The 26,419-nt window shown below is 33.4% G+C and overlaps 1 protein-coding gene across 1 annotated transcript in view; it reads right to left on the bottom strand.

Annotated features, from left to right (window-relative positions):
• Positions 1-26,419, bottom strand: part of LOC106691556 (centrosomal protein of 104 kDa) — a gene marked incomplete at its 3' end in the record, with an annotated part of 58,487 nt that overhangs the window by 20,879 nt on the left and 11,189 nt on the right. The window contains 7 exon segments of the mRNA XM_067048645.1: positions 510-721; positions 2,366-2,471; positions 6,621-6,746; positions 7,634-7,788; positions 8,817-9,028; positions 14,466-14,619; positions 20,717-20,943. Coding sequence (XP_066904746.1) covers positions 510-721; positions 2,366-2,471; positions 6,621-6,746; positions 7,634-7,788; positions 8,817-9,028; positions 14,466-14,619; positions 20,717-20,943 — 1,192 coding nt within the window.

Here is a 26,419-nt window from a genome sequence, read left to right as displayed (position 1 = left end):
TAATTCTTAAATTAACTTCATGAAAGAGACTTTTGAAACCTAAGACACTGCAAAAAATATTTTTTAAAAGAGAGTGAGGGAAGAAAATGGTCTATGGAAGGAGCTAGAAAAAAGAGGCAGAAGAAAGAGAGGGTAAGAGTTACACAGGGAAGTACAAATCTGCTATAGACTGTCAGTCTATAGCAGATTTGAAGGAGTAACATGAGGCTGAAATGACAGTGACAGAAAAAAATAAGCCACGAGAGTGCACTTTTTTCCATTTCTTGCTCAATTCTGTTGATCTCAGAGTTAGTATCGTAAAACTGTTCTTTTGTGTTTTTGAATAAAGATAAATCTAATTCACTTTTAATAATTAAAAGGTTTTTGGGGTCCATAGCTGTCTAATTACTTATGAAACTGTATTTCTTGATAACCCTCCATTTTTAATATTTTCAAAATATAGCAAATGTGATTGAACATGTTGTGAAGTTTTTTTGTACAATAATAATGATTATTAATTTAATGTTTACCTGGAAGAAATAAAACTGTTAAAGAAATATTCTACGGCACTCGCTGCCATACTGTAAACAGAAAAGACTTTATCCCGGAGAGCTCTATGAAGAAGAAATACTGCTCCACGAGCTATCTTGTTACCCTCCAGACCACCATTCCTTAATACTGATTCTAAAGTTCGGACACCTTCTTCCTTGTCTGAATACTGCCTTGAGTAAAACTTCTCTACCTGTGTTTTACAAATAATAAAAAACTAATTACAAATTTAGCAATGTATATTATATTTTGGGAAATATAATAGGATTCAATAATAGCTTCATTTTTTTACTAAGAAATCATTTAGGAATCCATTTATGAAGATAAAAAAAATTAATAACAAACATAAAATTATATGAACAGATTCTAAGAAAACATTCAATCAGAATGTTCAGGTTGACCCCTTAAATTTAATAATCAAAGATGGAATTTTTGTTTTTCCATGTATTTTTCTGCAAGTCTATTCTATTTCAATTTACATGTTTATGTTTCCTAGAAACATTCTTTGATTTTCTAACAATTGTAAGCCTAAAATAAACATATAATGTTATGAGAGTTTTGAGCTTAGTTCCAGGGATTTTACTGCTTTAATGTATACACCATATGCAGCTATTATGTCTGTAGTATCTTTTGGTCAATGAAAATTGATTCTGCAACACAATTGTCTATGATTTGTTTTGGAAAACTTAAGTATGCATCTCACTTGCAAATTTATTGATGAAAAAGGATAAAGATACTGAATTAAAATAACCAATTTAAACATTAAATGTAATCTTTTTAAAAACAATTTTGATCCTTTTTCTCTCAACTTTATTCTTTTTTAACATCCGACGTTTCGACCTCTCAGGTCATTCTCAAGGATTCCTTATTTTGTTTTCATTTTTTTTTTTCTTTAAAATTCATAAATGCCGGCTAATTGCCTTTGTCCCAATAAATTCTTCTATTAAATTATTTCCTAAATTTAAAACTTTTATTAACCACTTTTATGTTCATTAACAAACCCCAAACAACAGTGTCCTAACCTATTGAAGGTAGGTTCTGTTTGGGGTTTGTTAATGAACATAAAAGTGGTTAATAAAAGTTTTAAATTTAGGAAATAATTTAATAGAAGAATTTATTGGGACAAAGGCAATTAGCCGGCATTTATGAATTTTAAAGAAAAAAAAAAAAATGAAAACAAAATAAGGAATCCTTGAGAATGACCTGAGAGGTCGAAACGTCGGATGTTAAAAAAGAATAAAGTTGAGAGAAAAAGGATCAAAATTGTTTTTAAAAAGAAACCAAACCACTCTCAAACAACTATATTAATAAAAAATAAAATTAAATGTAATTTTAATCACTTCTTTATTCTTTTTTACACTTGAACAATATTTTGGACTCCTCTGCCCATTATCCAGTTCTTATTAATTATTAATTTGTGGGCATTTGTCATTTTAGATTAAAAATAATTTTTATATATTCCCAAAAGAATGTAAGTGCTTATTTTTTTATTAACCAGCTTAGCTTTTTATCTTTCATGATTGCTGTTTTAAAACAGTAAATTTTTTTGCTTTGAATTAATTCCATTACAGAGGAGTGAGAAGTCCTGATGGGTAATCAAAATAGGGTTTGTATCCAGAGTTGAGGGGCTCCATAATAGAGGGGTTAAAATGCATTAAATTTGTATCTTATTGGTTGGGACCTTCATAAAAATGTTTGTTAAGAGGAGGTTATGTTGTAGAGGGTTGTCCATTAAGAGAAATTTCACTATATCTTTAAAAATTAATTCATTCTTGTTTCATGAATAGGAACAAGTTGGAGTATATATAATATGTAATAATAATAAAAAAATATTTACCAAAGATATACCAAACACAGAAATAGGCAAGGCAGCCTGTTTCTTCTCTCTCTCATTCATTTTGAGAGCAGCAGAATGTACTACAACTGCTTTCTCCTCATTTATGCTACAACATAAAGAAAATTAAAGTTTTGAAATTAAAACAAACATAGCTTGAAATTGTGAGGAAATAAACAAACAACAATTCTCTAATAGTCTTTTTGGTTATCTAGATATCAGAAGCTATTCAAAGCTACTGGCTTTCCATTCTTAGAGGGGGGTTATAAGTATGGTAGATTTTGCAACTTTAAACTTCAATGTATATATCTGTTAGTGGTAAAAACCTCAAATTTTACATATTTATAACTCAAACCGGCTTGCACCAAAAGACAAATAATATTATTAAAAATAATATTCCATCTCGGTTGCACAGTATATTCATTAAGTACTTGTTACTCTTAAAATTTCTAGCAATAATAACAGAACTTAGGTTGGGTTAGAACATTACTACAAAAACCAGTCTCTATTATCTCCAATCCTCTGAATATATTTCTGCTAGATCAGGCCATGTTGTCTTTTACCTGTAGGTCTAGCTTTCATTGTGATCCTGGGGTTTATCACTACATCCATCCAATAAACATGTCTAAACCATTTAAATTGTAAATTGATATTATTTGTTCATAGTGTCTACCAATTTCAGTAATTCTTTTTAAAGATTTTTTCAAAAATTCCTGTCTAGCAACATTTTTATATATATGTAACAATAACCCAATCAAATAGATCAAGACATACTTTAAACCTTTGCTACTTTTTTATATCACATATACCAACAGCTGTAGAATTTATGATATGTAAATTTTATTTGTTATTTCAATTCTTAAATAGATAATTGACTAAATTTGATAATTAAATGATAACTATGTTAGTAGAGTTCTAAATATTTTTAAATCCTCAGCACTTCCCTAATAAACAAATATTTCGGAAATGGCTACTGCAGCTGATGCCAGAACTCTGTACCTACTGTTACTTTTTATTCACATCAAATCACATAAAGCTAAGTAGATTTGTTCTTCAAATTCAAAACATATTCATTTACATATTGATTATGCACTTAAAATATTATCAGTAATACTTTTTATCTTTTTGATATTATAATCCTAATTTAAAGAAATAAAACATTGGGGTAGATATAGTAGCAGTAGATCCTTAAAAAAAAAATGTTTAAGCTTTTTTAGTATTATGCTAATGTACAAGTGTTTTTTATTTTTGTTTTTTTAGTTCTTGTTTTAGATTTGTAAACTGATCTTAAAGCTAATTTACTTTATATCTTATAAATAATAGACAATTATTATTTTTTAAACTGAATTGACCAAACATAAGTTTTTACACCATTATTAAATATCAAAACACCAATAGTAGGCATAGAAATTTACTAATAGTAAGCATTTGAAGCATGATGAAATCATTTAACATGTCCAAACCTGACAGATTTATTTACAATTATCCATTGAATTATTTGATGGCCAAACAGTAGACATCTTTTTTATATTTAAATTGTAACTTCCTCAGATGATGAAATAGTTCCTACATTTAGTAAAAAGTATTAAAAGGATGATTTAAAATAAATATTATGTGAATTTTCCAGAAAAATGGTCATAAAACACTAAAAACCAAACTTATCTCAACTCATCGAGCAGAAAACCATGCTCACATGGAGAATTTTCCAGTAATGGCTAATTTAACCAATCAAAGGCAGTATTGATTGCCAAGATCATTCAAAAAAGAAACTCAGCACACCTGAATTTTTAAAATGATGACAAATTCAAACTACTTAATTATTTCAAACCCTTGAAATCTTCACAAATAGGTTTTTTTTTTTTTTTACTAGGATCTTTATAATCTATAAACAATTATTTAATATATAAATAGTTGGTATTAATAGTTTTTATTAGTATTATTTATTTGGTTTATATGGCAAACAACTTGCTAAAAGTTATTATGGCCCATTTGCATGATTTGACTCTAGAATAAAAAATATAATAGTTTTAAATGTTTTAAGTAAATTATTTAATTGTTTTTATTTGAAAAAGAGTTTTCTATATACACCTTCATTTTATTTCCCTCTGGCCTCAACCGGGCAATATTATGTTGTGTTTCAACTATGGACAATAGAAACAGTGATAAAAGAATTTATTCCAACCAAATTCATTGAAAATATAATAAAATTAAATCATAGCAAAATAACAAATATAAAAATTAAATAAAATTTGAAGTTGAATAAAGTAAGATAAACATCTTAAATCCAGGTTTTCTTATATACTGTTTACAATAAGTCTCTAGAACTTTGAACCAGCCTTGTCAACCCAGGTGTGGAGGAAAAGGTTGATTTTATGATATCCAAAGGGTTCTCTCTCAACCATGTTACTGGAATTGAAAACCAGTTGAGGCTGAGTAAAAGCATTATAACTGTAGATACTCAAGACTTGATCAGGAGAATCTGTTAGTTAATAGAACTCCAATATAATTATTTACAAAAAATCTCTGGGCCATTGAATTTTCAGATAAGAATTATAAGGGTCGGCACAGCTGGATAGCACAATGTTAAAGGATTACCCCACTATTTATCCAGAACATTAATCCCACTTACAATAATATTCAGAATAATGGAAACAGATCTTTTGAATAATAAAAGCAAAATGGGATATTAGAAAAAACATTATCATTAAATTTTCTAGAATGATAATCCAATTTAAAACATTATAAAGAAAATATGTAGCTATACTTCTATATAGAATAGACACTTATGCATTATTTGTGACAATTGTTGATTTTAACCTACACTCAAACATTCCTTGACACTGAAATGTATTATTTAGATTTTTTTTTGTGAAAAAATGTTTTTTTTTAAATTACCCTCTACAAAAGAAAGTGATAAAAGGTGATTTACTGAGAGTTGGATGGGGTAAACAAAATAATGGACTGAGAGATTTTGAACATTATATTTGAACATTTTAAAGTTAACCATGGTTGTAATTTTATTGAACTCGATAAAATAGACTCACAATGTATTCAGGCAACACAGTTTGATGATGTCCAAACAAGGCAAATCATTCAAAAATGACCTTTCAAACCAGGAATAAACAACTTCAAGAACTTATACTTATTATGCCGACACTGCCATCCTGCACCACCCATTGATGTTACCTGTTACCTCAATCCTGGGTATGCTTCACGTAATAAACTTTTGGAACCAATACTTAAAGTCATTACTAGTACCTCTACCAACTAAAGAAGAACCTACGCCTATAAAATACACATATTAAACTACCTGAGCCTAATTCAAGATGATGGACAAAAGGAAGTGCAACAGAGTATGAAACTGGGAAATCCGTAGGCATTGACAAAATAACTGCCCAAATACTGAAATACATGGGACTCAGAGGAAAAGAGATTATGCTACAACTTTTGAACCTAGTGTGGAAGCAGAAGAAAATCCCAAAAGATTGGGGGGGCATTTTCCTTCCAATCTTTACAAAATGAGATAATAAATACAGGAACGGTAGCAACAACTTACAGACCAATGGTAGCAAGAGAAAAGAGAGAATGTATTGAAAGATGGAGGGGATAGAAGGATATATTATCATCTGAAAGATAGTTTAACACATTATAACATAATGACCTTGACATTGCAACATGGAGAGGTTGATGAATAATTCATAAAATGTTTAGTGGGCATGATTGCTTCTGGGACTACGTTGCTCGCAAGTTATATGATTTATCATCACTACATCTTACCTGAGGGTGAAACAGTGGAACGTATACTGCATATACATATATCACATTGGATGTGTATCCTGTGGTATGAGTTTCCTCAAGTAGAAGGAAACTCAGTATCAGAAAACTTGCTTGTTCTAATGACTACTAGAAAGAAGAACTGATGTGGTGTTCCGAACTTTGCAGCTTATGTTGACAAAAAGCTTAGAATGCAGGAGCAGGAAAAAAAGAGGCCAGCCAATGGCACAGTACATAACCATGATTAATTTTATAAGTAGGAACATACACATCCTGCTCCCCATGAAGCAGGATGGCAGTTTACTAGGGTGGTAATGATGAACAGGAAAGTAGTTTTTATTAGTGAGTAAGAAACTCACAGGTGTGAGTTTCTTACTCACTAATAAAGTCTTCAACTTAATAAACTTCAGTTCACTTCATCTACTAGATTTTCCCCAAATCCTTTGAAAAAAAAGAAGAAAGAACATATATACATACACAATACCTTCTCTGAGCAGCAGGTATTATTCGGTCATCATACTGATCATAAGATGTTCTAGGCTGCTTTTTTTTTCTCAAAGAACCAGTACGCATTGGTTGAACAATTGTAGCTTGTGACCTTGTTGATCTGCTGTCAATGATTAGAGAAAAAAAATCAAAAATAGAATATTATTTACCAAATATTAAAGTTGTTAATGGTTATTATATATGTAAAGTTTGGTTACACTGTTTAGTGGCTAAACTGTATTGCAACCTTTAGTGGGGTTTTAGCTATATATGATATTGATCAGTGTTAGCTATTTTTATTATGTATACAAGTGCTTCTATTATTACTTTTTTCTATTGATCTTCATTACTGAGTTTAATGGATATATAATTTAATTCTTAAATACAGGCAATGATTGTATTTCTATGTATCTTAAGTATTCTTTGCATTGAATTGTGATAATCTGTACTTTGTTGTTTTATATAGAATAAAGTCAAGTCAGAACAATCTTAAGCATAATAAAATCATAATTTCATTTCACAATCCAAATAATGAAAATACAATAAACTCTCTCCGATCTAACAGCTATGGGATCAGACATTTGTCTAATTTTCGAACTTTTCCTGTCTAAAGAGTGGCAATAGAAAAATTGCACTACTTCAGAACTTTAATACAATTTGAAACAAAAATAAGAAATAATTATTCATATACAAGGGGTTTGAGACGGGATTGAAATCCACTTTTTAATGGGAAATTTCAAAATTTTGTAAAAAAAGAACTTGTTAAGTTTAAGTTTAAGAGTGAAGTTTTTTTTTAGGAGTGAAGCCAACATCGTAACCTCTTCCAGTTTCCTCCAGTGTACTTAATTTTTTACAATTATTCAATTGTAGGAAATCCAGTTTAAAAATTATATTGTATTCGTAATTTTTCTGACCTGGTGTGTCCTGATATTATATAAGTTTGTATGTTCATTCTTTATTCATTAAGCCATAAATATGTTTTGATTTCAAATAATGCTAATATGTACCTACACCGGAGGGGAGGTGTATCTCAACGGTGAAAGTGGACTTTGGTAGACCCCAGGAGGAGGGATGTTGTCTGGACAAACTTCCGGAGTATCAGCTTCTTCACTGGGGGTTGATGCTTCAAAAATTTCATTCCCTGCGGCATCATTCTTTGTCATTATCTAAAAAAAAAAAAAAAATAAATACCTACTTAACTTATCACATATAAATAAAACATTTTAACTATATTTCTAATGAATCTAATGCTATTATGCCTATGTATTAATATAATGCTTATGCTTATTTTAACACCAATAAGTTAAGAAGTTATAAAAAGCTATAGATTAATGTATTATCTTTACTTTAGTAACTTAAAGGGGGAGAATGGAGTAATGGTTACAGAGTAGTAGAGTGGAAGCGGAAGGAATTGGTTTCAAGTAGAAGATTGGGTACCTACCCCAACAGCCCACCAGTGGTCCCTCCCTTTCTTTTGTACCCACCCGGCCATCGGCTTCCAGACCAAGATTTTGGCCCCCACCTTCAGCAGGCCCAGTCCCCTTCCTAACACCATGAGGCAAAGGAAGGGCTTAGTATGTTAATTTATAAATTTAGATTTTTTTTTTTTTTCTTACCTCCTAAATTTTATTTATTTAAACATTTAAAATTATATATAACTTAAATCTAAGGGATATATACACTTTTTACATACAATTTATATCTTCTTTTGCCTTGTGGCATTATAAGATGTGGAAGCTGGGTCCGCTGATGGCGGTTTGACAATAGTGGCTGTACTGCCAGGGGCTAACAAGGAATGGGGAGGGGCCATTCCGGCTAGATTTAGGTTTTTATTCTTGTATATATTGTATTAGCTTGTAAGTAAATTTAGGGGAGGGATACTTTCTCAGCAGAGCCCCTACCCACTCTATGTAATCCCAGCTCCCATTGCCACTGTTGTAACCAACCCTATGCCTTACCATCCTATGTGGCTATATATTTATATGTGTGTGTGTGTGTGTTAGATTCAAGATGTAAATGCAAATAAAAATTTAGGAGGCAGGAAAAAAGGCCTTCTCTTCAATGGAGCGACACTTCCCCACTCTGTAAAATCTTCCTGTTATACTTTTACTTCTACTCTGCTTAGGAGTAAATTATGAATGGAATTATGAAGTCAATTTTGATCAAGTAAGCCATGGTTAAATTAGCGACTGACCCCTTCCTCTTCAAGCAAATCGTTGATATTAAGAGTGGCATAGGCTTCCGACCTAAGGAGGTCCATCTGTTCTTTCTTGCGGTTGGCACGGCTGTAGTCTTCATTAGCTATGGCCTGTTGCTTACTGACCTCGTAACGACCTAACCTTTCGCCAACCTCTCGTAAGGCAACCATTGCCGACTTCAGTTTACCAGCATATCTGAATCGTTCCGCTGAAAAAAAAAACATATAAACTCTGTAATAAATTGATCTATCATGAGATAAGGGTATTCTATTCTAACCCTAGATTCCATTTACAAATACCAGATACAATATATAGAACCATCATGATAAAAAATTAACTAGTCACACATATTTAGTTGTAGGAAGATGTTCCAGGTTGTGGTCAAACTAGCAGAATAAACTATTTATTAGTAAGCAATGTCATAGCCCCACTTTGTAGGGCTTCATCTGGCTGAATCTAGGTTGTTTCATTATGATAGAGCCCTGCAAAATGAGTCAAAAGGTTAGTTACTAATAAATAGTTTTTCTACTAATTTGTACTTTTCGTCACTTTTGGACCATTTTCCTACAACCAATTATATACGGTCATCTAATAATCTTCCAAAACATAGCTAATTACAAATTACAATAGTAGGCGGGGAAATGATAAACTTCGGGAACCTTTCCCATCAAAACCTTTTTACCCGAATTCTCAAAACACAATGTCAATGTGAACTGTTCGCAGTAACGAGGTACACCACTTAGAAGTGGTAAATATTGAATTAAAAGCAAGACTCGAAAATCTAGAGGAAAAATTTGAACATTTTTTAGGGTTAAGAGAACCGGAACCGGTTTAAATATTTCGGAAGAATTATTACTATGTTCTGACTTATTGGGACAACAATGGCTCGTGGATATGGCTTTGCAAGTTCGCTACATAAATCCAAGTTCTGTACCCGATGGAACTAAAATATTTCCGAAAGAATTTATTGTCAAAATACATACAGACACAGAGCGATATCCGTAGATCTCGCGCCCAGACTAGGGTTAGACTATGAATCATTGATTAGGTGTAAAATGTTTGACTTTAATGATTTTTGTACCTATTACTCGGTGCAGGAATCATACGAGCTATAGATACAAAAATGAATCTAGAGGAAAACGACGACATTTTACTGTCTGTTCCTATTGTATTATAATAAAGATGAATCTTTAGGTCTTTATTATCTAAACAACAATGTTCATACATGAAATTAAAACAACACGTTCACAATTATTATAAACAAAAACATTCAGTTTTTTTTGATAACCAAAAAACAAGTTCTTCATTATTAATTATTTGTTAGTAATTGATCATATGCCGAGAGATTTCAAATGGATTTGCCACTAAAACAAATGAAAAATAATGAAACATTAAACGAATTATAAATAAAAATAGATTTGAAAGAAATATACAAGAGAAATAAAAATGTTGATAATAATTTCGACAGTGGCAAACCCATTTCAAACAATCTCTTTGCTAACGTCAACTATTGCCGCTGAAGACGTTAATAATCTTAGCACCACAACCTTATTATAAAAAATGTATGCATTCATAATGGAAAAATAATCAAATTAGACCAATAAACGGATAATAATGAAAATATAATAGGCAATGGCAAAAAAAACAAAATGTGATATTGTTAAACAAATGAAAGATAAAATTTTATGTAGGATTTTGGATTATAAGGATTGGATGCGGGAGGAATTTGATAGTTTGGTGGAGCCCCAGAGCTCGAATCCATATGTCCAAATTAGTCTAATTATCGTAGTGTATACTAATTTTCTGTAGCGAATGGGATGTTTAGAGCGTTTGTAGCAATCGAAATCTACGAGCAGTTTCTTGTCGTTTCAGTCTTGTATGTGGATTCAAGTCTCTTGTCAAGATGGAGTCCTAAGTATCGAATCTGTTCAACAGGCGTTAGTGGAATATTTAGAAAGGACACTGTAGAACAGTAGAACAGGAGGGTAGAGGTTTACGACGGAGAGTAAAGGTGATCTGGTGGGGTTTGACAGGATTTATTTTGATTCTCCAGTTTTAACACCATTCTTCAATGGACGTTGTGTGTCTGTAGTGTTTGTGATGCATTAGTTGGGTCGTTGCTTACAGACAGTATACATGTGTCATCAGCGTATGTTAGGACTGTGTTAGGGTGGGTTGGGATGTCAGCTGTATAAACCGTATAAAGAATGGGACCTAAGATACTTCCTTGAGGAACACCGGCGGACTGAGAAAAGAGAGATGAGTAGGCTAGGTTATGATTTGTTTTAAAGGTTCTATCAGAGAGGTAGGAGCGGATTAAAAGGAAATATGAAGGGGGAAGGAATTGAGGAAGCTTATAGACTAGACCTGGATGCCAGACTCGATCAAAAGCTTGTTCAACATCGAGGAAGACTCCCGTGGAGTACATTCCGCGTTCCAATGAGGAAGATATTATATCAACCAATCGATGACACTGTTATAATGGTATAATGGTTGTTCTAAATCCAAACTGATGGTCAGGAATAACATGATATGAGTCAAGGATTGGATAGAGGCGTTTTAATAAGTTTTTCTAGGACTTTGCCCATAATGGGCATTAATGAAATAGGACGGTAGGAAAATTGATATTCAAGTGGCTTGAAGGGTTTGGGAAACATTTTTATTATAGACATTTTTCAAGGGTTGGAGAAATAGGTGGATCGGTGGGTAGCATTATAAATATAAGTAAGGAATAGGATGGCTTTACGAGGGAGCTGTTTCAGAATATGTGCTGTGATAAGATCGTGGCCAGGAACTTTTTAGAAGGTAATTGGTGGATGATGTCCATTATTTCTGAGGGATGAAAGGCTTTAGGAGGAAGGGTCATTTGGAGTGGAATTGTAATCTCTGCTTCAACATAGTCAATATGGGTTGGATTAAGGATATCAGGATGGGAGTTAAAAGTTTTAAAGAGGTGTTCGCCGAACATTTGAGTTTTTTTATGTTTATATTGTATTACTAGTGTTAGTAGTTCTTATCGGTCTAGAGAGTATTTCGATAGCAGAGTCGATCTGTTCTTTTGTTGTTAATGGAATTTTTAAGTCAAGTACGTTTTCCAGATCAGTCCGAAAAAATTTTCCAGTTCACCTGTCCTGTAACCAGTGAAGGGGGAGAGGGTCTAGGAATAGGATTTTAATGGATGTGGAGTAGAACCGGGATATGATCTGAAGAGATGTCATTTAAAGATTGAATTGTGGATTGTGAGGTGGGTATATGGGAAGTAACAAATGTATCAAGGATATCGGAACGTTTTTTAAGGGATATAGGCTAATAAGTAGGAATTGTAGGAGAGAGGATGGAATAACTATTGAATGTTGTGACTCGGGAAAGAGTCCTACCACGAGTATAGAAAATGAATTAAATATAAAATAATTAATTAGAGTATCCCATTTAAATAACTAAGACCAAGAATTAGTAACTCACTTAAGAAATATCCGCGAATTATAAAAACAGAAGATGGTAAATAAAGGGAAACAAACTTACTAAAACATTCGATCCCTGTAAAAACTGACAGACCTATTACACACGAAATTATAGATACCCCCAGCAATTTAAAGATTATGTAAATCAAGAAATAAAAACATTTTTAAATAATACACGGGAAAGTAACTCACTGTACAATAGCCCAATATGGGTGGTACCAAAAATACCCGACGCAAGCGGTAAAAGTAAAATCCGAATCGTCATTAACTGCAGAAAATTATATTCAGAAACCATACCAGATAAATTTCAAATATTGGAGATCTTTTAAACCAACTTAACGGCTCAAAATTTTTCGTAATCATTGATTTAGCTTCAGGGTTCCATCAAATTGAAATGGACGAAAATTCTATCGCTAAAACGCGTCCTGTCAGACACAGGATACCATACTTTTCAACAAGCGATGAATTATTTGTTAGCTAATACATCAAATGGACTAGTTTATATTGATGACATAATAGTATTTTCAAAATCAAAGGAAGGCCATTTTCGGCACTTACATAACGTACTTTCTAAATAGCATCAAAATAATTTATCAATTCAACTAAACAAAACCGAATTTTTTCATTCGGAATTACCATTTTTAGGTTACATATTAACACCTGACGGAATCAGAACCGACCCTCGCAATCTTGAAGTTATTGAACAATTTCCTCTCCCCAGATCAGAAAAAGAAATTATGCAGTTACTCAACCTAACTAGCTATTATCGAAAATTTATTCAGAACTATGCCTGTATAGCTCAACCATTAACTTTGTTCTTACATAAACCGGATAAACACAATAAATTCTGAATGTTATAGTGAAGCTTTTCATAATCTAAAATCTCAACTTCTTAATTCTCCTATATTAATTTACCCTAATTTTTATTAAACCCACGATTTTAACAACTGACGCCAGTAATATCGCAGTTGGCGCAGTACTTTCCCAAATCTTTGAAGGCAGAGATCACCCTATAGCCTTTGCTTCTAAAACTTTATCCAGTACTGAATCTCGATATTACACAATAGAAAAACAATTATTGCAATGGTTTACGCCTGTAAACATTTTAAACCTTATTTATATGGCCAGCATTTTCTATACAAACTGCCCACAAACCTCTCCTTTGGATATTTTCCATGAAAAATAATAATACCCGCATAATGAAATGGATCTTTTTATTAAATGAATTTAGTTTTGACATTAAATACGTAGAAGGCAGGACAAATCAAGTCGGGGAACCACTAAGCAGAGTTAAAATCGAAAATAATACAAACATTAATGAACTTAATGGCGTTGAAGATATAGATGTTGATATTGAAAATCTGATCAACAATGATGAGCTATTACTCTCTCCCAACGCTTAGGAATATCATAAATTAATTAACGATTAAGAAAACGCGTTACCTGAAGCCCGAGAACACTAAGTTCTCAATGACGCAGAAAGCCTTGCCTCTCAACACTCCCAGGACAGTAGTAATAATCAAATCTTATAGTAACCGACCGGCTAATGTGGAAAAGTATCAAATTTTTATAACCCATGGTAATGAAGAATTACAAATTGAAAAACCTTTTGGTAAATTTCGGTATAAGATAGAAACGGCTAATCCATGGAAAAACGACTTAAAACTAAAATTGCTAGAAATCATTAAGCCAAATGGAACTTAATGGCATTTACTGCGAACCCAACGTGGAAAGAGTTAGAGATGATAATGAGGGAATATTTCAGATTTAATTGAAGCTAAATGCCCAACCGTTAGAATTAAAAGATATAAAACTAAGTTAATAGTTTAGTTAAATCATAATTGATAAAGCGGAACAACTTGAACTTATTGAAAATTACCACACCGGTAAGTCATATCATCGCGGTATTATGGAAAACTAAAAAGTTACTTATATTAACTAGTTAGCATTGAAGTACGTGTCATTAGCTCAGTAGCACTTGTTATGTAAACATTCTTGTTTATATCATACCAATAAAGTTTTTTTTAAAAGTGCTTTAAGTGTTAACGCTGAGTTTCATATATGTCGAAACGTTAGCAATCAATAAATAGTTGAAACCCATTTTTGTGCTTCGTTACCGGAGTTCTAACCATCTTACGGTCAATCATTTATATAAAAAGGATTCGAATACTACGGTACACTCACCTTTGACTGCCTCTTCTTTTTTAGCTTCCATCTGTCGAATAATGTTTGATACTTCCTTATCTACATACATTTCAAATGAAAGATCGTCGAAAGGTGAAGGTTCCTTGAGTCCAGTTTTGCATTCACCAAGTAACTGGACCGCGACTAAGCTCACCTGTATCAATAATTTATATTTAGCTCTCATTTCAAACCAATCTAAAATACAATAATAATAATAATATCATTACTTATGCATCAGCAAATAAGCCTTGATGGACGGAGAGGGGAGTCCTATTGATCACTTCACATTAAAATAAGTATACATATAATATAAATGATAAACCTGTATTTAAAAAACGGTAGGTCGGATTTTGCCTAATGTTCGACACTTATTTGAAGACAAGTGTACAAATAGTCCAGTATCATTTTTATCCATTCCCATAGATTTTATGATGATGCGTTAGATGTTGACTGTGGATATTATATGAAAAGACTGTTGGGGGTGAGATCAATGAAGAACGCAAATAAGTAAAAATTATTTAATTAGCACTAACGTTTCGGCCAGAATTTCAGGCCTTCATCAAGGCGACTGATGCTAGATAACAAGAAAAATTATGGTCAAGTGAAATGATAATTTTATAAAATGATTATCAAATGATACCATAGTACATTGCAGAGGACGATAACTCTCCAGCATTCCCGTCATAAATAATGTTCAACTGTGCTGACTGCTACCCCGGGGTAATTTCAAGACTTCTTCTTATCCATAGAAAATTTAGTTGCACAGCAAATAGAAACTCAAACTTCGCTGCATCACTGTCACATTATACGATAAATACTCGAGACCAGAACGTTCTTGCTGAGTGGCGGCTACTACAACTGGTTACTTATTCAGGATCGAACTATTTTGAATCAAAATATGTTGTAAAGCGTGTAAATACAAAGAAAAAAATACATAAAGTAATTACTTGATATATTATTTCTAAGTCTAATATAAATATTGTACGTAACAAAACTGCTACCTGGTATTAGTGAATTGTTCAATACTTTTTCATCGCATCTGATATATGACGTATTGAAAAATGAACTGAAAAAAAGTTTTAATATTCAGGAAAGTAGTTCCTTTAGAATTATTTGTGTATATAATTTTTGTTGGGCAGTGTAGAGTGCTATATTTAATTTCAACTTAATATAAGTAATTATAATATATTCATATATATGGTAATACAATTTTAAAAAAAGAAGAAAATTAATAAAAACAAAACAAAAATACTACTTCAAATATTTACGGTACAATATTATATTTATTTTATTAGAGAAGGATAAGATAGTAAAAATTGTAATGAAAGTATGATAAACTTAGTGAGCTTTTATTTAGTAAAACACAGCATGATTACAATAACATTAATTATAATTAGGTTATTAAATCAGGTGATCATATGGTTGCTTGATCACCAGGTTACTTGATCATAATTATTTAATCATATAAATATATAGATCACATTTCCCCCCTCCATTTATATAACATATAACTGATTTAATATAACAAAGTCTCTTAAATATGATGGCTTTTTTACAACTCTCCTCCGCCTGCTGGTCTCTGGTCCGTCCTGTGAATTTTTCAAATTTGATGTCGGTGTATCCTCTTGACTTTGAGTAACTTTACCCTTTTCAGCAAGTAACTCAGGCAATTTTTTTCCAAATTAGGAGCATCAAGCGGAGCATCCATTTGATTTAGAATAGATTTACGGTTTTGAGCAGGTAACTCAGATGATTCTTCTTTAGTAGATTTTCTTCAGAGATCAATCTTTCACCTGACCTCTCCGGCAGGAAGTGCAAGATGTCTTAAAGATACCGTGCACTCCCGTCCGTCACCTTTAATAAGACATATTGGGGATTTGCTTCAATTAGTTCCACTTTTCCACTAAGTCATCGTATTTACTGACTCATACTAGCTTGAATAGCAAAACCAGGACCTGTTTAAGTGTTAAAACCCGTTAAAACTGATTAAGTAACCAAGAAGGTAGGGTATCCTCATTGATGGTTCTGCGTGGGTGTTTAAAAATCTTTCATACGGTGTGCAGTTCGTCGATGTACTCAAGAGAGACCTTATTGCATGAAGGGATTCCACAAGTACTTCTTCACATTTTCTTGTTTCCAGTTTTCTTGATTTAAAGGCTAGTAAAATCGTCCCCCACAGCGTACCATTGAATCTCTCTACATAAGAATTGCCCTGTGGATTATATGGGGTTGCCCGACTCGTAGGTATCTCACACGAGTGCAAGAATGTGGTAAGTCCCCGCGACATAAAAGATTATCCTCTGTCAGAATGTAGGGAATCCGAAAACAATTGTGAAAGGCTTTAAATTACTGTGGAAAAGCTTCTTTACAAGAAAACGCAAATGGAAAACGAGAATACTGACCAATTACGACTAAAAGGTAGCGATTATCTTTTCTACTTGGTAGAGGACCCTTAAAATCTATGCTTAAGCGTTCTGTAGGAGAGGTAGCATTAATGAGCTAATTGTCGGAACGATAAAATCTTTAAGTTATTTTTCTTTAGTTTAATCTCTGCATACACCGTACAGGTAGAAGATAAACTTCTTACTTCGTCAAGGCTGTAAGGTAGATTTTTACTCCTTACCTAGTGATACATTCTCGTGACTCCAGGGTGGCAAAGAGCCCGATGGAGATCAAATAATTTGTGTTCATTGGTTGCACCGCAGATCCTTAAGAGAGTATCAGCCTTGATATTCTCTTTGCTTGGACGATAAATTATATCAAATTTGAAGGGAGCCATTTCTAAGCGCAAGTGCATTATCTTTTCATATTTATATTTTACTGAGTGTTTCCAGTTGAATATAAATGTGAGTGCCTTTTGATCAGTTATGAGTTGAAAAGGTCGCCCAATAAGGTGATATTTCCATTTCTTTAAGCATTCAACCACCGCAGCAGCTTCTTTCTGAATAGGTGAGTGATATCCATCTGTTTTTGAAAGTGTTCTTGAGAAAAAGGCAAAAGCATCTTGACTCAATGTGGCGGCCAAGGCAACATAAGAGACATCAATTTCTACTATTAAGGGAAGTTCCTACGATATGGTCAAAATAATAGCATCTGATATGTCTTTCTTTATCGTGGCAAAATCGTTAGCCGCTTCCGAAGTTAAAGGAAAGGTAGAACTAAATTTTTTTATTTTATCTAAAAATCGGGGCAACCACTTTGAATAATGAGCAAATGATCCTAAAGCTCGTTTTAATGAGTTTGTGTTCTCTGGCAATCGCTTTTGTACCTCAAAAGTGGTTTAAGGCGGTCGAGATCCGGTCGAATCGTTCAGTGTGGTACAAGCAAGATGTCCCAGCAATGGAATGTTGGTTTGGTGGAATTTACATTTGGTTTTTATTTAAATTTGTCTACATTGGTGCTATGTTCAGTTTCTGTTTTCCGCAAATGACATTGTCAATATGAAAATATAATCTCAAAAGTGCTAGATAATTTCTCATTTGGTATAATTATATCTATTGCTTTTTGAAAGCATGTGACACTATTTGTAACTCTAAAAGGTACTCTATTGAACTGGTACAAACGACCACAAGTGTATGGTTTCTCTTCATCTAAAAGAGGTAATTAGTGATACGCACTACGTAAATCCATTGTACTAAATATTTTGTTCATTGCCACTTTTCTGATTAACTCATCAATAGATGGAAGAGGATAAGCGTCTAATCCTGTAAATTTATTTATTGCCTGTGAAAAATCGATGACAAGGCGTTTTTTGTTTTAATTCATTTTCCACAAGCACCTGGGCTCTTCAGAGCGACACACTTTCTTCAATGATCCCTTCTGTAATCATTCTGTTGATTTCATTTTTATAAACTCAATGTCGGTATCAGAATGTCGCCTGGACTTCGTAGCTATTGTTTTGCAAGCAGGATCCAAATTTTGGATCAGACGCGGTGGTTTCACTTTGGTGAAGGTGGAGAACAAATTGATAGTGAACGCTTCTTGCCTCCAAAATCTATCACGAAATTAGTATGCAGCTTTAGCAGATCGTGGCTGACTAAAATGTCAGCACTTAGGTCCTCAAGAACAGCGCATTTGAAGTTAAAGTATGAGTGAGTTTGAATAACAAGATTTGCGATTACGTAACCTTTTATTCTTGAGGTTAAAGTTGTTGATGCCAATCTTGGGCAGTTTCAAGATACAATTTAATTTTGTTTCTTTTTGTAAACTCCTTATCAACAAAACTTATCGAACTTCCTGTATCGATAAGACACTGTGCAGATATAAGATTAACAGTAGCAAGAACATTGGCTTTCTTGATATCCCAAAGCGATGGGCCAGTAACGCTGAGAAGAGCCGCTGACGTTTCTGGAGTATCATCATTTTTTTATATCAATTACACTACAATATTGCAATAGGATCGTGAATGTTTATTTCTACCATAGAAGCAGCATTTTCCTTTTTTTTTTGAAGAGCTGAAATGATATTGTGGTCGTCCAGAACACTTTCAGGATTGTTGGAACATTTAGGAGCCGAATTAGGCTGTTCGGACGGATTGACTATACAAACATATTTAGAAGATAGGTAACTTTCAGCGTTTTCTTAAGCCATATCCAGGGCCTGTCTGATAGCATCAATTAAATTTAATTATTTGTTTTCCGAAAGGCGTTGTCAAATGTGTGTAGAATTTAAGCCATTTAAAATTGAGTCCCGAATATATTCATCTCTGTGTTCAGACGTCACATATTTTAAATCACAGTCTAAGTTGCTTTAATATCTGGTAGTAGTGATCAATTGTATATACAACTTGTTTTCTGGAATGTACTTTGACTACTCTACAACTACTCTCTAAAGTTACTGTTAAACTACGGATAGAAGCTGGCATATTAGCACTAGAGGAGGGATTTCAGGGTAAGGACAAAGAACAAGTAACAAAGGGCTTCTCCAAATCTAGAAACAGTATATTAATGTGATAGTTATATAAACACCGGCAAAAGTCACTCAAAATTTTGTGCAAAATATTGAATGGTCGAGGACTCCTCGCTTAAAAAAAAATATACATCAGAATGGCAACAAATGTCTCAACATTTTGTGCAAAATATTGAATGGTCATGGACCCCTCACACTGGAAAAAGGTCGCTCAAACTTTTGTTCAAAATATTGAGTGGTCGTGAACCCATCACACTACACAAAATTTCAGTGTTGATTAAACCTTTCGTGATTGAAGGGTGCCTCGCGTTGTGCTCAGCTAAAGCTGCCTATGTCGCTTTACCCAGGACTGACCCGGAGATAACAAATATTATAGTTGTATTGTGAGCAGCGTTAATAGAGAATAATAATAATAAGAAGGAAACAATTAAGTTAGGAATTGGTTGAAGAATCGACCGACTCTTCGAGTAGTAACCTACTTCGAGAACTGAGCCGGGAGCCTACAATTTATCATGGTGCACGCGGCAAAAGCTTTCGACAGATTGGAGAAATTTTGAGCAATATTTTGTCAGCCCCCTCACACTGAGCTCTCTTCTACAAAGTTTTATCGGGTCCGCAAACATTTTTGAATATTTCTGAAAACTTATGAACAAGTAAAATTTTGATACCTTTTTTTTGCGCAATATTTCTCCTCACACTGACAAATATTTCGTTTTTTTTGTGCAAAATGTTCAGTGTGAGGGGCCTTTAAGTGTCGAGGCCATTGTAATCGTCACCTTAGCAACATGGAAACTGTAGCGGCGCCGGTTCGGGTGGATTAACTTCTATTTCGTGGCGGTCCCACGTAGGGGAAACTCGGCTTTCCCACTCAGGTTAGAATATTTTAGTTATCTATTGGATAAACCCCTTCTCTCCCCCCCCCCTCCGGTATTTCATAAATGACAAGGTAGAGTGTAAAAAAAAGTTATATAATATTTTATAGGAGTCTAAATGGTATTTTCCTGGCTGAGGTTGTAAAAGAAGTACTCTAAATGGTAGATGCCAGTAAAAAAAAAAATTACCTTCCAAAAAAAAATGGGCAGATATTCAAGATGTTTTCATTATTGTAAACTACTCCAGAAGAAAATCATCAAAATCTGAAGGGATACTGATAATAAGAGAAATTAATTCTCTACAGAGGCTTTGGAACACATTATCAGTTAAGCAGACGAAGATTAAATGGGACCAGAAGAATTAATATATGGTGATTTTGTGTTAAACTGTTGGGAGCAGGTTAAAATCTTAATCCGAAAATATCAATTAATAACAAGACAGGCAAACACACATATACATGGAATAAATACCTGATTATATTTGTTGTGAGCATTTTCATGGTTAGATTCGAGCATAAGCTTTACATATGTTGTAGGCTTGCAATCAGGAACAGATATAGATTTGAGTTCCCTTGACTTGTAGCTGGATTTTTTGTTGTCACTGAGAGTTATGTACCCGATATACCCGAAGTTTAGATCGGAAACGTCTTCTGTCTCTTCGTGTTCCTCGGGGCCCAGCCATAGCTCCAGTTTCCTTGCTATAAATACATTAATGACAATATGAAACTCTAGCTTCGTATTAAGTAAAATATTTATATTTACTATTCATTACATTCTTGAAATGTTCTATAGTAAATTTGTTAACATATCATTTGTTTGTCTAATCTTTGATCTTAGTTTTTTATTTTATTTTTTTTTTATATATTAATCCTTAAATTTATAAATTAAGCCCTAGATAACTAAAAATTAACGCAATATAAATTGGAAAGTTTTATTTCGCCTTCATTATTTGTTAATTGAAAAATGCAAAAAAAAAATTGGATGTTCTGAAATTACTGGAAGATTTTTACTAATATTTAGTTAGCTGTAGTGAAAAAATATCTTATATATGCAAATTCCTTTAGTTAAATATCACTCTTAAATGACAACGTTTCAGGGCAAACACAACGTCATCAGGTACACTTTTATTGTTGCTTTCTATCTAATTTATTATGCTAGATCAGGATTTCCTATTTACCCCAATTATAAAAATCCAGTAGTATATAATCTTGTATTAATCATTAAAAATTTCACTAATATATTTAGAATATTGGTATTGGTAGCTGTACCTAGTGGGAAAAACTAGTCTGGTAAGTGGGTCACTAGGTCCTTTTTTCCAAACCCCGGCGGCCAAGGTGAGAGTATCAAGATTTATTTTTCAGGAAGCCGAGAAATAAATATTAACTGCCCCAGGTAGGAATCGAACCCACAATGTTCCGGACCAGGTGGTCTACGATCCCACCCGCACGGCCTTCACGTCATTATATATTTAGAATAAGAAGAGTCTATCTTCAATTCCATTGTCACAGGAATGGCACCATTGGTTGTGTAATGACAAATATTCTCTTAAGATTAATATTACTTGAGATCTAGGTCTTAAATAATGGAACCTACGTTTAATATAACAAAGAAAAGAACAACTTAGTGTTGGAGAAATTAATAAAACAGTCATCGTACCAATGGAGTGCAGTCCACAAGGGGGAAACCAGACATTACTTCTTTAACCCCTCTCATCTTTCCTATTTCTTGTAATTATGTACATAGTTACTGTTTTGGCTTAATCCGTTAGTTTGTCTGTCCATTAAAATTGCCAAATAAGGTAAATTTTGATTAACCAATACGGTAAAACATCCCGTTCACAATATTCTATTTTGTAGTATATTTACTAAGGTTAATAATTTTTTTTTACCCCTTTCTAGGTCATTTCTGACATGCAGGAGTGTTATCTACAGGGTACCACCCTATTCTAACCATGCTGAGGAGAGGGATCAATTTTTTGTGGGACCGCCCTCAGAAATAAAAGTCGATCCCCAGGCCAAATTTGAACCGGCACCGCTGCAATCACAAGCCAGTTAAAAATGGCGCTTTAACTCGGCTACAGACGCCCTATATGGTCCCTTCCAAAAAAGGTGGAAATTTGCTGACTTACTTTGACCCCCTTGGTATGCTCTACAATGATTCTACTACTAAACCAACTTCATTTAACTGCTGAAGCATTTATCCATTATTAAATTAAAGTTTTCTTTATCCATCTTCCTACCGTCCTATTTTACTCCTGCCCATTATGGGCAAAATCCTAGAAAAACTCTTATTAAAACGCCTCTGTCCAATCCTTGACTCATATCATGTCATTCCTGACCACCAGTTTGGATTTAGAACATCCCATTCTACCATACAACAGTGTCATCGAGTGGTTGATGTCATATCTTCCACATTGGAACGCGGAATGTACTGCACAGGAGTCTTCCTCGATGTTGAACAAGCTTTTGATCGAGTCTGGCATCCAGGTCTGCTCTATAAACTTCCTCAATTCCTTCCCCCTACATATTTCCTTTTAATCCACTACTACCTCTCTGATAGAACCTTTAAAACAAATCATAACCTAGCCTACTCATCTCTCTTTTCTCAGTCCGCCGGTGTTCCTCAAGGTAGTATCTTAGGTCCCATTCTTTATACGGTTTATACAGTTGACATCCAAACCCACCCTAACACAGTCCTAACAACATACGCTGATGACACATGTATACTGTCTGTAAACAACAACCCAAACTAATGCATCACAAACACTACAGACACACATAACATCTATTGAAGAATGGTGTCAAAACTGGAGAATCAAAATAAATCCTGACAAATCCCATCAGATTATCTTTACTCTCTGTCGTAAACCTCTACCCTCCTGTCCTACAGTATCCCTTCTAAATACTCCACTAACGCCTGTTGAACAGATTCGATACTTAGGACTCCATCTTGACAAGAGACTTACTTGGAATCCACAGTACATGACTGAAACGACAAGAAACTACTCGTAGATCCCGATTGCTACAACACTTATTTGACAAACGCTCTAAACTTCCCATTCACTACAAAAAATTAGTATACACTAAGATAATCAGACCAATTTGGACATATGGAATTGAGCTCTGGGGCTCTACCAAACTATCGAATTCCTCCCACATCCAATCCTTACAATCCAAAATCCTACGTAAAATCCTTGATACTCCTTATTACGTTACAAATAAACTCATTCACAAAGACCTTACACATCCCATTCGTTGCAGATTTGGCCCAAAACAGATATGCGTCTTTTCATTCCAAACTCCTTACCCATCTTAACCCATTAATTTTTAATCTCTCATCCTTAACAATCCCTGATAATCCTCTGAGGCGTCTGAAAAGAAGATGGCCCGGGGCCTTTTAATTTAGATTAATGCTTGAAGTACCACCAATGGGTGGTTCCTTCCCAAGATTTTCAGGTGTATATGAAACATACAATATATTTACTTATTGTATTTATTATTGTACAGTTGTAAATGACATTAAATAAATAAAAAAAAATTTTCCTTTATTCAAATCCATTTTAAATATATCGTTTACTTCCATTGCATAGGTGGCAGGGTACCAGTGTTTAAAAAAGGGGATTAGTCCGAAAGTTTAACCAGTCCAGAAATTTAAAGTACTCCTGATATATTCTGGGAGATCTAGCAGGGCTTGTATAGTTGGTGGTTCCTTCTTGTTCCACGCTGTTGCCTTCACCATCTTTCCGAAGTATGAAGTCGCACCTGTGGCACCCAGTAGTGCAGTGCCAGTTTCAGAATACTTTTGTAGACCTGCAGTTTGATATAAAACTACCAATTCCCTGGAAATGACTTTTTAACCCAGAAATTCTCCTATATTAATTTCAATAAGGATTATTTCTATGTACTTTGAAGTGCTGATTCGAATGGTGAAGTAAATTTCGTGGCGACATAAAAGAAGTTTTTTAAAATTTCTATTATATCTTAAGTGTCACCTTCCTCTTTTATCGTGGCAAAAACATATGTTTATTATCAATGATCATATTCAGCTTATTCCGAATACGCATACAACGATAGATAAAATATCAGTTTTTTGTAGAAAAATATTTATTTTAGAATTTATAATTAGTTATAAAAGTCCAGCGTATCCTCATATTACAATTAAGAAGATCTGATATTAGAAGACAGGTAAGAAAAATATTTTGTCGATTGAACCGTCTCGAAATAATTTTATGGATTTTTGGCCATGAATCCTTTGTTTTGCTTCTTATTCTTCCTCGCTTAGTAGTCCAATTGGGGCCAAAACTTTTTGGATAACCTATTTGCTGTGAATTAAAACTTGATCTAAATGTAGAAGAAAAGTAATACCACGGGTTGCTTCGACAACAGATTCGAGGTTGCTAAGGCAACGCCTCAAAACACTCAGCTTCAACGGGCTATGGTGGCTATGCTCTTATCTACGGCACGAACAAATTGGGGTTTGAACCCTCATTTTGGAGTTATTTGAGTTATATTTTTGTTACATAGTGTTCTTTTTAATCCCAGGAATGTTTTTAATATTTCAAAATTTTCATCATAGGTTACAGGTAAGTCTTGTTCATCAAAAGTAATATTTAAATCCTTAATGGTAATGAATTAATAATTAATAGATAAGGCTTCGAAATCGATATTTTTTTTTAAGCATGAATGGATAATTCTTAGGGGGTCTTGTTCTTTTGTTAATAAATTTCGAATAACTGAAATGAAATGAAATAAAGAATAATTTTATTCTGGGACATTTAGTCCCCTAATATGTGTGCCACTTCTCTGGCATAAAATGGTTTAATTCCTAAGTAATAGCACTATAAAAATAATAAAAATAGTCATATAAAAAATTAAATTAAAAAAAAAATAATTAAATTAAAAAATAAAAACAAACGTACCGCTTTTAGGCTTGATATTTTTAAATACTCAAAACATAAAGGACACAATAAATAGTTAACAATTCGATATTGTAATAAATTAATAAAGAAGATATATTAAATAAATTAAAAAAAACAGATATCTGTATCATACATTCTGTTTCATTTTTACAAATTTGAGGAAGATAGTATAGGAGTTGTTTTAAACGCAAGAGTAGTGGACACAAATAAAATGTTTTTACTGTTTTATTTATTACGGTCATATAACATAAAACGTTCTTACTGTAATGAGAATAAACAACACACAACATAACACCAAAACAATGGCTAGCAGATAACCTCCCGACTGTTAACTAAACCTTGCTAACGGATCGAGTTCAACAATTGATATATTCACAGTTTGCCAAGTATGAGAAATAATTCATGTTTAAATGCGGTTAATGGAGGGGTTTTACGGACGGATAAGGGAAGAGAATTCCTGAACGAGGTGGCGCTATAATGGATTATAAAGATTTTTTTTAAGGAAACTATTTTATGAGAAGGTATGAGAATGTTTGAGGGTTTGGATCTCGTATTTAAAGGGTGGGTAAAGGAACACAGGGTTACCAAACCGAGGATATAAGGAGTCTTTTTTAGTTTTGAATATTCTAAAGAGATACACCCCAAGGAAATATTTTAACTAGTGACAAGTCACGTTCGGTTACCCAGTTTTTGTCATCGAAAACATAATTTCATAATCTTTAGGTTAAATTGAAGAATCTAAATATCTTCAGACAATTACATACACGTAGTTAGAGAGAAGCGGGGGGGGGGGAAGCGCGGCTTCCCTAGACGAGGGGCTAGATTTTTGGGACCACAGGAAAAAAAAAGGAAGATAATAGTGAACTTATTTCATAGACGGTTTCATTCTCGAAATTTGCTATAATTAGGAGGTTATGACAGGGAAAGTTAGAAACGTCCAAAAGATCATCAGGGATAAGTACAAAACTGCCTTATATTTTCATTGTGCGAGCGACTGGTATACCTTGTTGTTAACGAATTAAATTTAGTCATTACATTTCCATAATTTATTGTGAATATAGGTAATAAAAATTTAAAATGTAATGATTGAACAGAAATAAAATGGCGGGGGTATGTTTTGGAATGCGGAATTAGATATTTTTTTGTACCCAACGTTTCAAAACTGAAAATATATATGTATGTATGTGTGTAATGGGCTGAGATCTGCTCCCCCCTTGTAATGGGCTGAGACCTGCTCCCTCCTTGTAATGGGCTGA

The sequence above is a fragment of the Halyomorpha halys genome, unplaced genomic scaffold, assembly GCF_000696795.3.
Source record: "Halyomorpha halys isolate HHAL.00 unplaced genomic scaffold, Hhal_1.1 Scaffold2481.1, whole genome shotgun sequence".
In the NCBI taxonomy this organism is placed as follows: Eukaryota; Metazoa; Arthropoda; class Insecta; order Hemiptera; family Pentatomidae; genus Halyomorpha; species Halyomorpha halys.
Note: the sequence above shows the minus strand (reverse complement) of the source record. Positions and strands in the feature narration are given on the sequence as shown.